Source organism: Ailuropoda melanoleuca, chromosome 1 (assembly GCF_002007445.2).
Source record: "Ailuropoda melanoleuca isolate Jingjing chromosome 1, ASM200744v2, whole genome shotgun sequence".
Lineage (NCBI taxonomy): Eukaryota > Metazoa > Chordata > Mammalia > Carnivora > Ursidae > Ailuropoda > Ailuropoda melanoleuca.
This window is the reverse complement of record NC_048218.1, coordinates 161,328,783-161,343,731: the sequence shown is the minus strand read 5'-3', so window position 1 is coordinate 161,343,731 and position 14,949 is coordinate 161,328,783. Positions and strand designations below refer to the sequence as shown.

The following is a 14,949-nucleotide window of genomic DNA, read 5'->3' as shown; positions in this document are numbered from 1 at the left end:
ATCCCAGGACCCTGGGATCATGACCTTAGCCGAAGGCAGATGCTTAACCCAGTGAGCCACCCAGGTGCCCTAAAAGCTTTAAAATTACTTGAGCATGCCTCCTCCTGGTCCCAATTCTTCAGTAATAGATACCATACAAGTTGGAAATCAATTATTTTCTAAATGGCACATAGCAGGATTATGTTACAATCTGAGGGGTAGGATCTGGGTGAAAAGCTTGTGCAGTAGAATTTTGGAGCAAAAGCAGTACTCAAGAGCTAATGAGCGATTTTTAAGTATAGCACATACATGCTGGGCTCCAAGTTAGACCTTGATTTTGAATAATACACTAGCAGTGACTGAGGACGCTGGGTTGGGTGGGTGTGGGCAAAGCCCCGGTTTGTCCTGTAGGCACTCCTGCCCCGCTAGACCAGTGGATTGCAGAATGAGGAAATTCCAGGGACATGGGTATGGGCACCTTTTGTCAGGAGGTTGGCAGTATCGTGACGGTTTGTCCACCGCACTGTTCAAAAGCAACTAAGGAAATGCATGTCTGTCATAGGAAATAAATAGCAATGGAGAGAAGGATTCCACTTGGCTTTGGTCCCACCTTTTGGTCTCTTCTAGCACTGTGTCTTAGCAGGGTTTAAGTCTGTTACAATGGGTTGGTATGGTAAGCATCTTTCTTTCCTCTGCCCAAAAAATTCATGCATTTGGCTCTGCCCTTCGTTCATTTGTTCCTTTCGAACTCTCTCCAAATGAGAGCCTTAAGAATAGGAGGGGAGAACACTATTGTCTTGGCTTTTTTTTTCTTCTTGAAAACTATTTAAAGGCCAATATAATCCAGTTTGATGTTCTCTTTTTTCTTGATTGTAAAATTACACATTCACTGTACAAGATTTGGAAAGAGAAAAGGAAAGAAGAAAAACTTGTCTGTGTAAGTTCATATCTTGTTATGTCTTAAATGAGCTTTTTAAGAAAATTGGGCTATAATTCATGTACCATAAAATTAATATTTTAAAGCGTATAATTCAATGTTTTTTAGTGTATTCACCAGGTGTAAGGAGCCATCACCACTATGTAATTCTTGAACATTTTTCATTATCCCAAAAAGTAACCCCATAGACATGAATAGTTCCTGCCCTTCCTCCCTTGGAGCCCCGTGCAGCCCCTGGCAACCGTGTTCTGCTTTGTCGCTATAGATTTCCCTGTTCTGGACACTTCATGTAAATGGTATTGTATGATATCTGGCCTCTCTCACTTAACATTTTGAAGGTGTGTCCATATTGTAATATGTACTTCTTTTCTTTCATGGCCAGACAGTATTCCAACATATGCTTATGCCATATATTGTTACCCATTCATCACTTCCAGTATTTCATTATAAGGTCCCGTAGAGCCCAGTAGAATAACTAATGCACATCTGAAAGACTAATTCTTAAGGGAGATAGTCTCATCAGTACTGACTTTGGAACCAAACTCTTTCTTCTGCTCCAGCTGTTTTTATTTTTCATTTTTAAATAAACTTCAAATAGGGGTGATGGATAAAATGCCAGCATCTGGGATTGTCTGCTACCTCTTGGGGAGGCCACTGTAATCTTGGATATTTTTCCACCTTATTAGATGAGTCACTTTTTAATTAATGCCTTCACACATGATAATGTTGGAATTGTAATAAGGCTTTTGAACTGCTCTCTCTTTTCCTTTAGTCATTTGTAGCTGTTTGGAGTGATAATCCCTACCTTTCTGCTAAAGGAGTAAGTAAGTGAGTAGCTGAGGCTGTGTTTACTTCTAGGATTCCCTGGCCTTTCCATGTTTGGTTGGGGAGCGGGGGACCAAGCCCTGGACGGAAGACCAGGCAGTCAGTGCTCTTTAAGTCTCTTCTACGGGGCTCTCGCCAGACCCTGTGGCATGTTGGGGTAGCCCCAGACAGCTTAGTGTTCAGGGTTTGGAGGGGACTGAAGAAAAGACAGCAGGTTAATAGTCGGTACTATGGAAATCCATGTGGCAGTTAAAAAGAATAATGTAATTTTGTGCTTACCAACACAGACTGGTCACCAAGATGACAGATTGGGGAGCAAAAAGGCAAGACAAGTAATGTCATACTGTAAGTTACTTAAAATCTGCCTCAGTTTATTCATCTTCAAAATGGGGAAAGTAGCCACATTGTGAGGAGTAATTGAGAAAAGTGTATGTAAGCTGTTTAGAACAATAATCAGTAGATCTTATGAAAATTAACAAAATCATCTTCTGTGTGTGGATGTGTGAATACATAAACATCTACATGTACTTAAAAAAACTTGAGCTAGAATTCACGTAATTATGAAAGTAACCATGTTAGAGTGTGCAATTCAGTGGGTTTCAGCATATGGACAAGACTGTACAACTGTCACTACAAATTCCAGAACATTTTCGTCACTCCAGAAAGATTACCCCTGTCTGTAAGCAGTCACTCCCTGTTTCTCCCTTCTCCAGCCCCCAGCAGCCACGATTCTACTTTCTGTCTCTGCGGATTTACCGATTCTGATAAATGGAGTTGGATAATATGTGACCTTGTATGATTGGCTTATTTTGCACTTAGTGTAATGTTTCCAAGATTTATCCACATTATAGCACATATCAATACTTCATTCCTTCTTTGGCTGAGTAATAAATAGTCCATTTGTATGTATACACCACATTATCCTTTCAGCGATGGTGAATGATGCTGTTAGGAGCATAGGTGTACAGATATCTCTTTGGGCACCTGCTGTCAGTTCTTCTGGGTATATATCCACAAGTGCAATTCTCGGATCATATGGTAATTCTATTTTTAATTTTTTTGAGGAACTACCGTATTATTTTCCATAGAGCCTGCACTATTTTACATTTCTTCCAGCAAAGTATGAGCATTCTAATTTTTTTCACGTTCTTGCCAAGACCTCTATTATTTTCCTTAAAAAAAATTACAGCCGTCTAGTGGGTGTGAAGCAATCTCAGTGTGACTTTTATTTACAGTTCCTCAGTGACTGATGACATCGAACATCTTTTCATGGGACACATACTTCTAAAAACATTTGGAGAGAGCCATCAAACTGACAGTGGTTTCTTTGAGGATTTGGGAGAACTAACTGTTTTGAAAGCAGGTAGTCAGACGGACCCTAACTTTATATTATTTGGCGTGTTTTACAAGTATTGCAGTTAGTAAAATATAGAACAAATTAATCTGATTGAGGTATATAGAAATACAGTATTTAGGGCGCATGGTTGTCTCAGTTGTTGGACGTCTGCCTTCGGCTTGGGTCATGGTCGTGGAGTCCGGGGATCGAGTCCCACGTTGGGCTCCCTGCTTGGCGGGGGGGTCTTATTCTCCCTCTGACTCTCACCCCACTTGTGCGTGCTCTCTCTCTCAAATAAATAAAATCTAAAAAGAAAAAAAAAAGTACAGTATTTAGTGCTTGGGACAAGGGCTAGGGAAGCTTGTTGATCCTTGGAGTTGATAAAGTTTTTCACCTGCCGAAAGCTGATTTTGATCTTCCAGCGAAGTAAGAATTGACTGGCTTCAGTCTGTATCATTATATTCTATTTTAATTGTGTGGGAGAATGAGGCAGCTTAGTTGACCAAGTGCTTACAAGTGTGGGCACTGGAGTCTGACAGCTCTGGTTTTAAATCATTTCTCTATCACTTAACTACCTATCCATGTTAAAATACTGTTAACTTCTCCATGCAGTAATTTATGCATCTATGAAATGGGATGTTCCTTTATGGGATTGTGTGGAATTAAATGAGTTAAAATAGATAAAATATTTAAGACAGTGCTTCTACTCAAAGCCCCCAATGTTATCACCCATAATTCATTACTGAAAGAAGGCCAGTGTAGTTGGAGAGGAGAGCTTGGCATTAGATGATGAACAGGTCACATGGGGCCTTCAGGGCACTTGTTAGGGATTTTGGATCCTTTCCCAAATACAAAGGGAAGCTTTTAGAGTTTATCATAGGGTTTAAGTTGATTAGCTCAGCTTTTAAAAATCAGTCTAGGTTAGCGTGGTCCAGTAGAAAGAAAATGCAGGCCACTATGCAATTAAAAATTTTCTAGTAGCCATGTTAAGAAAGTTAAAAAAAAAAAAGGTGAAAATGAATTTTAATAGTATTTTACTTAAAATAGCCAAAATATTACAATTTTAACATGTAATCAATATTTTAAAAATGAGATTTTATATATTTTGTACTAAGCCTTCAGAGTCTGGTATGTGTGTGTGTGTGTGTATGTATATATTAAGTAGGCTCCACCCCCAGCGTGGAAGCCAATGCAAGGCTTGAACTCACCACCCTGAGATCAAGACCTGAGCTGAGATCAGGAGTCAGACACCTAACCAGTTGAGCCACCCAGGCGCCCCTGGTGTTTATTTTACACTTAAGCACATTTCACATGTGTATTAGCCACGTTTCAGGTGTCCGGTAGCCACAGGTAGCCAGTGGCTACCACACTGACCATGCAGGTCTCGCCGTTTGAGAACAAGTAATTGGAAGCAGAGATGAATACGGGGAGACAGCCCGGGAGCATACTGCAGCAGCGTGGAGAGAGGTGACAGAGGCTGGGTCTCGCATGGCAGAAGAGAGAGCAGTGGGTAGGCCCAGAGCAAGGTGTAGGTGCACTTGTATTGATGAGTTTCAGGGGGCTGAAGGTGAAATTTTCGAGGCTTAAATGAGCAAGGCTTCTTGGTTTGTGACTCTAGAAGGTATCACAGCGGACTAGAAAAGGCAGTAACAGGAGAAATGGACACAGCGTTGGGTTTGGGCCTGGATGTCGATCATAAGGTTTCTCCTGGCAGGAGCTCCCGAGGCTTTCCTTCTGTGCCCTTGAGGCCCGTGTGTGCACGTGGTAACCCAGACTGTTCTCTGTGAGTTGCTCGATCATGTGATTTTTATAAAATCCTAAATTATCTCCTTCCCACGTTAGAGGATCTCACTTGTGGAAGTTGAGTGTGGCTAGAAGGTTGTGAGGCTTTGCTCTACGCACCTCTCACGCGGGAACATTCATGTGGGATGATGGAGGCTGAGGTGTCCTCTGGGTGTGCTCAGTGATAGAGATGATGTGGCTTGTGAGGTGGTCAAAGATTTGGTCTGTGTATGTTGGCCTTCTCGAGTTGAAATCATTTACGGAGTTTATTGTGAGAAAGTGGTTTGTTACTCAGATAATTATGGTGGTCACACTTTAGGGAAATCCTCATTAAGGTGGATAGGCCTTTTTTTTTTTTTTTTAAGATTTTATTTATTTGAGAGATGAAGAGAGAGCACGAGGGGGAGGCGGGGCAGAGGGAGAGGGAGAAGAGGTCTCCCTGCTAAGTAGGGAGCCCCATGCGGGGCTCGATCCCAGGACCCTGGGGATCACGACCCGAGCCAAAGGCAGACGCTTCATGACTGAGCCACCCAGGCACCCCAAGGTGGATATTTCTTTAAATTTTTTTCTATCTGAGTTTTGTACCAGTATTACAAATGCTTATTGGGGCCTGCAATATAGAGCTGTTCTTTGTTAATATAGCTCGTCTTCCCATAGATGGTGTAAAAGAATAAAATTCCTGGAATGATTTTTTTATCCATAAATAGTAACAAGTGGGTCCCTGTTTCTGTAAAATGTGTTGAGCTGTATTTGAAGGAAGTTCCCTTTATCTCCACATACCTGGCTCTCCGAAGTTGATTTTGTGGAGGGTTTTCTCCTTGTTCTTGTTGAAATGGGGAATAGTAGAAAAATAACTTCTTTTTTGGAGGGGACGGGGTTGGACCAATGGGGTAACTGGGTGTGATGGGCATTAAGGAGGGCACGTGATGTAATGAGCACTGGGTGTTATATACAACTGATGAATTACTGACTTCTACCTCTGAAACCAATTACACATTATATGTTAAATAATTGAATTTAAATTAACCGCCCCCAAAGGAAATTGGGTCTTTGTAGATGTAGTCAAATTAAGATGACGTCATTATGGACTAGGTCCAATGGCTGATGTCTTCATATGAGAAAGGAGAGACACAGAGACCCAGACACGGGGAGAAGGCCATGTGCTGCTAATGGAGACAGAGTGGGGCGGTGCAGCTAAGGTTGGGAAACAGCAAGGGTTGCCAGCAGCGGCTAGAAGCTGGAAGAGGCAGGGAAGGATTCTTCCTTGGAACCTACAGAGGGAGCAGGGCCCTGCTGACACCTTGATTTTGGACGTCTGGCCTCCAGAACCATGAGAGAATACGTTTCTGTTGTTAAGCCTCCCAGTTTTTGTGGTATTTTGTAATGGCAGCCTTGGGAAAGTCACAGGAGTGCTTTTGACAGATCTGGAAATAAAGTCAGTAACTTGCTGCAACCCCCCCCCACCCCGATAAAACCAACTTCTTTCTGGTAACCCTCCCCAGAGTCTGAGTGTGGTTTTGGTGTTTGGAACGTTTATTATTGTGTGGGTGTGTGTACATGGGTGTGTATTTTGGTAAAGTGCATGTTGGAGCAAGAGAGCATTAAATATCCTGCTTTGAATTTTAATTTAACTGGTTTTATAATGCTTGTGACTTTACATTACACTGCTATATCTTTTTCATATGAATTCATGATAAATACCTGCTTGTATCACTTTGGACTTGTGAAGGAACCCGGAATTAGTTTTCTTTGCTCTTAGGNGAGACTAAAGATGAGTGAAGAGATTATAAAATGACATTGCTCTCATTTCTAGGATTAGGGGAGCTCAGGTACTATGGAAACGAGGGTGCTTTACCCAGTCTTGAGGGTGTGCCTGGAGCTTGAGGTGTGTGGGAAGTACACCGAAGAGGAAGTACAATGCACGGGCAGTACCAGATCATTGATCTCCTCCACCCGCTTGAAATTGTGATAATTTCTGTCAGCAATTCGAAGCCACGGAGGAGTAGTAACTTCTAGCAGAAGAGTGACAGAGTAGTGGCGGCAAAATGTCAGTCAGACCCTTGCATCAGCCGGTTCAGAGGCGATGGGACCTCATGAGCAGTGGGTATAAAGAATAAGCAGTTAGCAGGTTTATCTGCAGAGCACGAATTGCCCATAAATGCCCATAGGGGAACCTCTGACCTCCAGCTTGTTTGGTCGGGGCAGGGGTGGGGGTGGTGGAGGTGGTCTGCTGTGCCACAGGAAGTCTGATCCTGTCTGAGGCACAGAGATAGTTTTCCAGTGATCTTTATTTCAATGTTCTGCGTATGAACAAACCAGCCTACTAGATTGAAGAGGGGCGTGAAGAAACTTACCTTGATTATGGCGGCGGTGTCAGGTGAGTGTACGTAATGGCAGAGCTGATCAAATTTTGTGCAGCTCATTGTATTTCAGTAGCTCTTCAAGGCTTTAAAAAAAAAAAAACCTAGGCCATTATCAATACTGACCTTAGTTACTCTTTTTTATTTTTATTTTTAAAGATTATGCTTATTAGGGAGCACGAGGAGGAAGAGGGAGAAGCAGACTCCCTGTTGAGTAGGGAGCCCAACATGGGGCTTGATCCCAGGACCCCAGGATCGTGAGCTGAGCCAAAGGCAGATGCTTAACTGACAGAGCCAGCCAGGCGCCCCAATCTTAGTTACTCTTAACAGCTTTATTGAAATACGGTTCACATATAATTCACCCATCTACAGTGTATGATTCATTGTTTTTTAGTGTAACAGATGTGTGCACCTATCACCACAGCCAATGTCTATCAGCTTTTTTATCATCTCAAAAAGAAGCCTCTTCAGCTGTCACCCTCTACCTTCCCACTCACCAGCCCTGTGCAACCACTGATTTACTTTCTGTCTTACGGATTTCCCTTTTCTAGACATTGCCTACTAACGGAATCACTTAACTTGTGTTGTTTTTGTTCTTTTTGGTGGTTGGCTTCTTTGACTTAACGTTTTCAACATTGATTCATGTTGTAGCATATGCTAGTAGTTCATTTCTTTTTATGGCCAAATAAAATTCAGTTGTATGGCTATCCCACATTTGTCAATCCATTCCTCACCCTGGATTGTTTCCACCCTATGCAATTACAAATGATCTTAATTCTCCTCCACAGCTATGTGAAGGACAGTGATAATCTTTGCATTTATTGTGAGATGCTATTTCTACATTTGGATGAACTTTTTTTTTTTAAAGGCTGAATATTTGAGATTTTTAAGTCCTAAATATATATATAGTATAGATATAAAAGAGACATTCCACCAAGACATTTCCTCTGAAGCTTTAATTTGCTTTGATGCCTTCTTTGCCCTCCAGTTGGAATTTAAAATTTAGTGACGCATGGAGAAATGTTTCCTTTGTGGCTTGAGTCACCATAAATTCATTTAGGATTGAGAATTGAAGAGATTTGTGGAAATGTTGGAAATGTGCAATGAAAGTTTTACTTCTTACCTTCAAACAAGGCTGTTTAGTTTAAAACGTGTGGTGGAAATAGATGGAAGAGGTAGAAACTATAAGATGTTCTAACAACTGAAAAGAGACAAGAACCGGGGAATGGGTGGTTTAAGTGACAAATAACAGGAATGTTTGTCCTCCTAGTTAATGCAATGAATCAAAATGTCTGAACTTATCTAGGGTAAGTTGTAGTTACTCTTGGAGAGTTGAGTGGGTTGGAGTGGCGTGATACAGTGTGGTAGTCCTGTTTGACATAGCACATTGAGACAAATGCCTGCCTGATAGCCTGAGGGAGACCTGGTTACTATAGACCTGCTCAGTCATTTGGGGGTTAGAAACCCTTTTGGGATTTGGGAATCGGATTGGGCTATTAACAGCCATTCCTGTCTCTCAGTTGTGATTACCCCCAAAATTTGTGCACAAAACTTTGATTTAAGACATCAAAGACCCATTGAAATTCATTTTTGGTGTCCATATAAAATCCCTCAGGTTGTGGTGTTAACTTGTTTCTTAACTAGCTACCTAGATTGATGCTGGACCTGTTTTTTTGTTTGTTTTTAGGATGATTATTTTTATGAATCAGGTGTATTTAAGGACAGTTTACATACAATAAAATTTGCCTTTTTTTAGTGTATAGAACTGTAGTTTCTAATTACTTTCCTGGAGATTTTACACAGGGGATCATTAACAACCAATAGCAATAGATGGTATAACTACAAGCAGTTTTTTGGTTTCTGTTTTTGTTTTTCTTTCGTAAACTCTACAGCCAACATGGGGTTTAAACTTAGGACCCTGAGATCAAGAGTTACATACTCTACCAACTGAGCCAGCCAGGCGCCCTCAAGCAATTTTGTTACGAAAATATTAAGCTTTCTACAATATATGCAGTGAAAATTCTGATGTACATTTCCTTGATTTTCTTTTTAAGTTAAAAAATTACATCATTTATTTTATGCCTGTGTATATGTATATATTATATATTTACAACGTGTGTATGTATATATATGTATAGTCGTACAGGTTAAGGTGGTATAAACTATGTGGAGACTAATGTATTCCTGAACAAATTGCTTTTAGGAAGAATTGAGAATGATGCTTATTTAAAATTACATTGGTATTTATCCCTACTCCCTACACCTTTCTCGACCACTACCACATAAAACTGCAGTATAAAAATAGGTAACTATTCCGTTCACAAATAGGTATTGACCCTATTTAAAATGGGGAAAAATATTGAAGTGCATCCCCAGACAAACCTTGATATAAATTTCAAACTCAAATCAGTAAACAAAATAAACGCCTGAAAGATACCACAGGAGATAAATGTTTGTTTAGAAGAAATTGCTTTAAAGTTTAGTAGGGAATTAACAAAAAAAGGTTATTTAGTGTTCCTTAATGGTTTTCTGTGTTCTTGGAGGTAAAACACATTCTCAAGGGATTGTCCTTTAATTTTGCAATTAAATTGTTGAGTCAGTGGTTCACTATAAATTAATAAAAACTTGTTTTACTTTTCAAGAAAAGCTTTACAGTCCTTGGAAGCCAAGGACAGTTGAGTTTGGTTTATACTTATGAGACCATCAGCTCTACATCTGCAGTTTATACTATAAAAGAATTTAGTTACTGTTTTAACAGCTTCTCTTCAGAAAAACATGTACAGTGTAATAATCATGCAGCTGCAGGAAAGATGGTAAAAACAGAGACAGTTTCAAACTGTACGTTTTCCAGCAGTTTTAAGGCCAGTTAGGTTAATCTTCAACCTAAGACTCCATGTAGAAAATCAACTATTCTTTTCATTTTGCCAGTCTACCTTGAGAATAGTCTGTTCTGATTTGCCCAGAATATCTGTGAAAGGAAATTCTTTGAAAAGGAACATCTTAAAGATAACACTTGACTTGGGGCCTTATCTCATATGACGATGTGTTGATATATGTATGAGAAATACATGCTCCTGAATCAGGCGGCTAGGGTTTCGAATACTTTGCTGAGCCACTTAACTTCTTGGTTAGCCGTAGGAAGTGAGTTTAAGTCAGGGGTCTGGGAATAGGCAGGAGAGAGAAGCCCACTATGTGCTCTCTATGGTACCCTTCCCTTGCTTTTGTATTCCCAAAACCCCCATTAATTTTTTTTGGCTCGTTTCCATCACAGTTTGTGATTTTAAAACATAGTTCTGCCCTTGTTAATAACTTGGGAAATTGAAACTCTGTAATTTCTTCTCGCCCTCCTGATAGGTGCTGGATAGTTTACTAGTCCAGTATGGAGTGGTGGAAAGCTGTGAGCAAGGTACATGTCTTCTCAATTGCTTTCAAATTTGTAAAAGGAAGGAAATAGAAAGAAAACTAACATTTTTTTTCTCTTCACTTTTCTCTTCTTCTAGTGAACACTGACTCGGAAACTGCAGTCGTAAATGTAACCTATTCCAGTAAGGACCAAGCTAGACAGTAAGCAGTTTGGAACTTTTAATCTATATGTAATAACTAGGTTAAGTATAGTGCTTCTATTTTGGGCTGTTGGGTAGCAGAAATAAGTTTTATTTTTCAAAGTTTGACCCTGCAACTCTTTTTAAGTTTGGACATCTAAAAAGAATCAGCATTGGTAAAGATTTATTATATTTTCAGTATGTCTTCAATGCCAGTAATAGAGTGACATAGTGTGAAGCTGATTTCCATCCTATTTACAAAAAGCTCTGGGCCTGGGTATCCTTGCCAAGTTATATAAAGACTTTTTTTTTTTCTTATTGGTATGTTACATACAGTATTGCTATTTTATGTAAAGCTGGTAAGTTGATCGTGTGTTAAACTAACACCAGTGTTAAATACTAAGTGTCCTTTGTCACTGATTGTTCTAATGATTACTATTATAATTTAGGAGCGTGCAGACGTTGGATCAATGTAATTTGCCTTTAGGGTTGAAAAATATATTCCAGGGCAGTTGACAGGCAGAACTTCAGAGATGAAAAAAATCTCCCCTAGGAAAAGATAATTCTGTAGGCTTGGGAGTGATCTAATGAAGTGACTGAGCACTAGACTAGAAGGTGAGGATGTCACAAATACTGCCTTGGACAGACCTACTCAGAGCAGAACACAGAGGAATGGCATGCAAAGTGCCTGTAGCAAGGTGTTGAGTGTCCGTAGAAGGCTTAACCACCTCTAGATACAGTACAGGCAGGAGCAGACTGCCTGTGCTCTGCATATAAAAAGGTGAGAGGAAAGACCATGCTGGCTGACCCTGAGCCCTAAAAGGGAAGGTGAAACCAGCTGCAAGGGTGGGAATAGACCTAGGTTACCAAAGGCAGTACCCACTCAAGGAGGGACTATGAAATGAAAGAGAGGGCTGGGAAGGATGGAAATTTGCATAACACAAGTGGAAGTTTTTTTTAAAATTGGTAATACTAACATGGTTCAGATTTTTAAAGGCGCAGAAAATGTAAATCTTCCTCCCGATATTGTCCCCAATTACTTTGTTCCCTTCCTCGGAGGTAACTACACAGAAGACAAACCTCACATTTGACTGTTTCGTACATGTAAATATATTTCTTAGAGTTGCATAGAATTTGACTGTATGGATATGGAATGACTTACTTAGTCCCAGATTGGATATTAAGTTGTTTTAATGTTCTAGCAGTTATGAACAGTGCTGTAGTGAATCTGTTTATGCATGTCATTTTGCATGTGTGTGAAGATAGCTACAGGTTAAATTCCTAGAATTAGATTTGCTAAGTCTAGAGGTATGTGCTTTCTTTTTTGTTGTTGGATATTGGCAAATTATCCTTCATAGAATTTGAAATACTTCAAATTCCCATCAGTACTGTGAGAGTCTGTTTCTCTTTATTCTCCCTAACATGGGGCTTCATCAAACTTTGCTGATCCAGTGGGTAAAAAGTAGTAACTAATTATGTTAATTTCATATTTTTTCCCCTCCTAAATGAGACTTAATGGGATTCACTTTTAATGTTTTAACATGAAACTTAGACTATGTTTAAAAGCATACTATTTTTCCCTCTACTTGTATCCTTCATTCATTTGAAAAAAATTGTTTATATGAGGTATTTGGATATCATAGAAATTATGGTATAAGTTGTAAAACTGGCTTTAAAAAAAACACAACTCTTTCTTCAACCATATTGTGTAATGGGAAAAACAGGAAAGTAGATTGGGGCATCAAAATGAGGGCAGTAAGAACAGGACATTTTGTCTTCTATATTTCAGTCTTTATGAAGATCTGTAATGAATACTTGGTAGAGTCAACTCTCTGTCAGATGGAAAATAGGAGATACCATGTTAAACCCAAGGATATTCAGAGATAGAGGACTGTCCTAGTTTTCTATTTGAAAACTTATGTGAAGCTAGGTAACGGGGGAAATAATTTAACAGTTACTTAGTTGTAAGGAGACATAACTTACAGAGCTTTGAAGAGACATAGAGGACTTTAAGTAGGGACAGGCTGACATTTAGCACTCCCCTCCCTCTTAAAAAAAAAAAATTCCATCCAGTTAAGAAGAGTACAAGCAGAAGAAGTGTAGACTGGCTAGTCAAGGCACAGTTACTGTGGACATTAATCCTGACATGACCGCAATACAAATGCGGAGACATTTTAGTCTAAAGGTACTTGGTGTAGTGGTTGTTAGAAATTGACAGGGTCCTGTTGATCCCAAGGAGGGAGGAAAAGATTGTTAGGAATTTGTAATTTAATAAATTAGGTAACCTAAACAAATAAATTGGGCATTTCAGTGACAGAAATAGTCATCGTATCCCTTTCTCTAATAGTTCATCAGTTAACATTTATCGATTACCAACTATTGACCAAAAGATGCCAGTGAATAAAGGCAAAGTCATTTTCCCCAAGGTTGTGCCTCCCTGTGGTGAAAGAGTCATGGATGGGGATCCCCTGATTACAGTTCCTAACCAAGTTGAGTTTCCTTATAAGCATATTGAGGTTTCTCCGCCTCAAGAATTCCTGAGATCTAAGAGAAGTAGAAAATAATGGTGTATTCAGAGAAAGTTAATAAATTTTTAAAAATGGAAAAAAAAAACCCCACCAATTTTGTGAAACAATGTTATGAAGATTGTCCACTAAAATTCTCAAGTTTTTAGAAAAGATGTGGAGTACATTCTCGTTCTGTGAGGAGAATTTATTTTGAGAGGTATCAGATCTAATGGAGAATGGAACATGGACTCTAGAGTCGAACAGCCCTGGCTGTAACCTTGGCCTCTCTGATTTTCAGTTTTCTCAGCTGCAAGATGAGGGTTGACAAGAAGCAGATATATTCGTGCATATACACACATTCTTAGAGAAAATGGTCTTATCAAATAGCCTGACACATAGACACCCTGTGAAGAGGACCTCCTATGCAACCCTTTGTTTCTGGGTTGCTTCTAGAGCAGCTTGAAGTGGGTTGAGCTGGGGAAGGTTGGTCTGTCTAGGACTTCCTCCCCTGAACCCTGGTTGCCTGCTTTCTGGGCTCCAGTATGACTGTCTGCTGCCTGCACTAGCTGGACGTGATTTCTCCACGCCTTTCCCTGGCAGCCATCCAAAGCTCACGCCTTCAGGTAATGATAGCTGAATTGATAATCTCATTGACTTCTTTGCTTAGCGTCTGTTACCCAGGAGTACAGGTACCTGGGATGTGCCTGTGCAGGTGGGAGTAGGGGGTGGAGACTGTGTTCCAGAGTCCAGTCCATGGAACAGACTCTGTGCCACCACTTTCCTCACTGTGACTCTGGCCAGATGAATCTATTTTAGTTCACGCCCATCTTGTAAGATGGGAGTAATTATAGTCCTTAGCTCATGAGACTGTTGAGAGAAACTAACATACTGCCTCCAAAACACTTGTGATGATACCTAGAAGGTAGTAAGAGTTCTAAAGGTAGCAGCTACTATGCATTTTCCTAACATTTTTCATTGCTGTTGAAAATACCCTGTTAGTTATTGCATAGTATACTTCATTTCAGGTAATGACTGGCCACTGATACTCAGGAGATCGGGCCCTGGTTTAAAAACATTTATGGCTGCCTCTTTGTTCCATAAAGCTCTAGGAATGCCACTTTTAAGAGGGTTCTTCAGTAAGACTGTGTCTCTAGAATTTAACATGGAAATTCCTGCCACCTTCTGGCTAAGAAAAATCAAAGGTTAATAATATGTACATTGCTAGGAAATACATACGTTAATTTTAATCTTAAGTCTTGAATTACTAATTTGTTAAAATAACAATGGGTAACAATGATGAAAACTTTTCTTAAAAAAAATCATTAAAAACAGAGGTACATATTTTAGTATTTCTTGTGTCTCCAGCAAGAGAGGTGTGGGTCTCTGGATCCCATTTCCTCTGTCCTCTGGGGATGCATGGATAATGCAGTCAAGGACCTATGTTACTCATTGGAAGGTTTGTAATGTGTGACAGAAATAACCCTTCAGAGTTTGTACGCCTTTATTTAGTTCTTAGAGTTTCTTTTCTCTAGGGTTCTTATTTCTGATGTTGATGTTTCTGTTAGGGAATACGAGTACAGTCTATTTATAGTTGGAAGCTAGCATTGCAAAGGCTTTTACATCCATTTGAAGAAGTGTTTGAAACAATGTGGCTGATGGCTAAGGGGGAGGAGAGTTACCC

The 14,949-nt window shown here is 39.9% G+C and overlaps 1 protein-coding gene across 6 annotated transcripts in view; it reads left to right on the top strand.

Annotated features, from left to right (window-relative positions):
* IGF2BP3 (insulin like growth factor 2 mRNA binding protein 3) overlaps nucleotides 1-14,949 on the top strand; it is a 141,518-nt gene that overhangs the window by 87,618 nt on the left and 38,951 nt on the right. For 5 of the 6 annotated variants that reach the window (XR_004628152.1, XM_034669197.1, XM_002921331.4 and 2 more), the window contains 2 exons: nucleotides 10,574-10,625; nucleotides 10,720-10,783. The exons of the other annotated variant lie outside the window; for it this stretch is intronic. Coding sequence is in view for 4 of the 5 variants with exons in the window: in XM_034669197.1 (XP_034525088.1) it covers nucleotides 10,574-10,625; nucleotides 10,720-10,783 (116 nt within the window). In the remaining variant the exon portion in view is untranslated. The remainder of the gene's footprint in view (nucleotides 1-10,573; nucleotides 10,626-10,719; nucleotides 10,784-14,949) is intronic. 6 annotated transcript variants of the gene reach the window in all.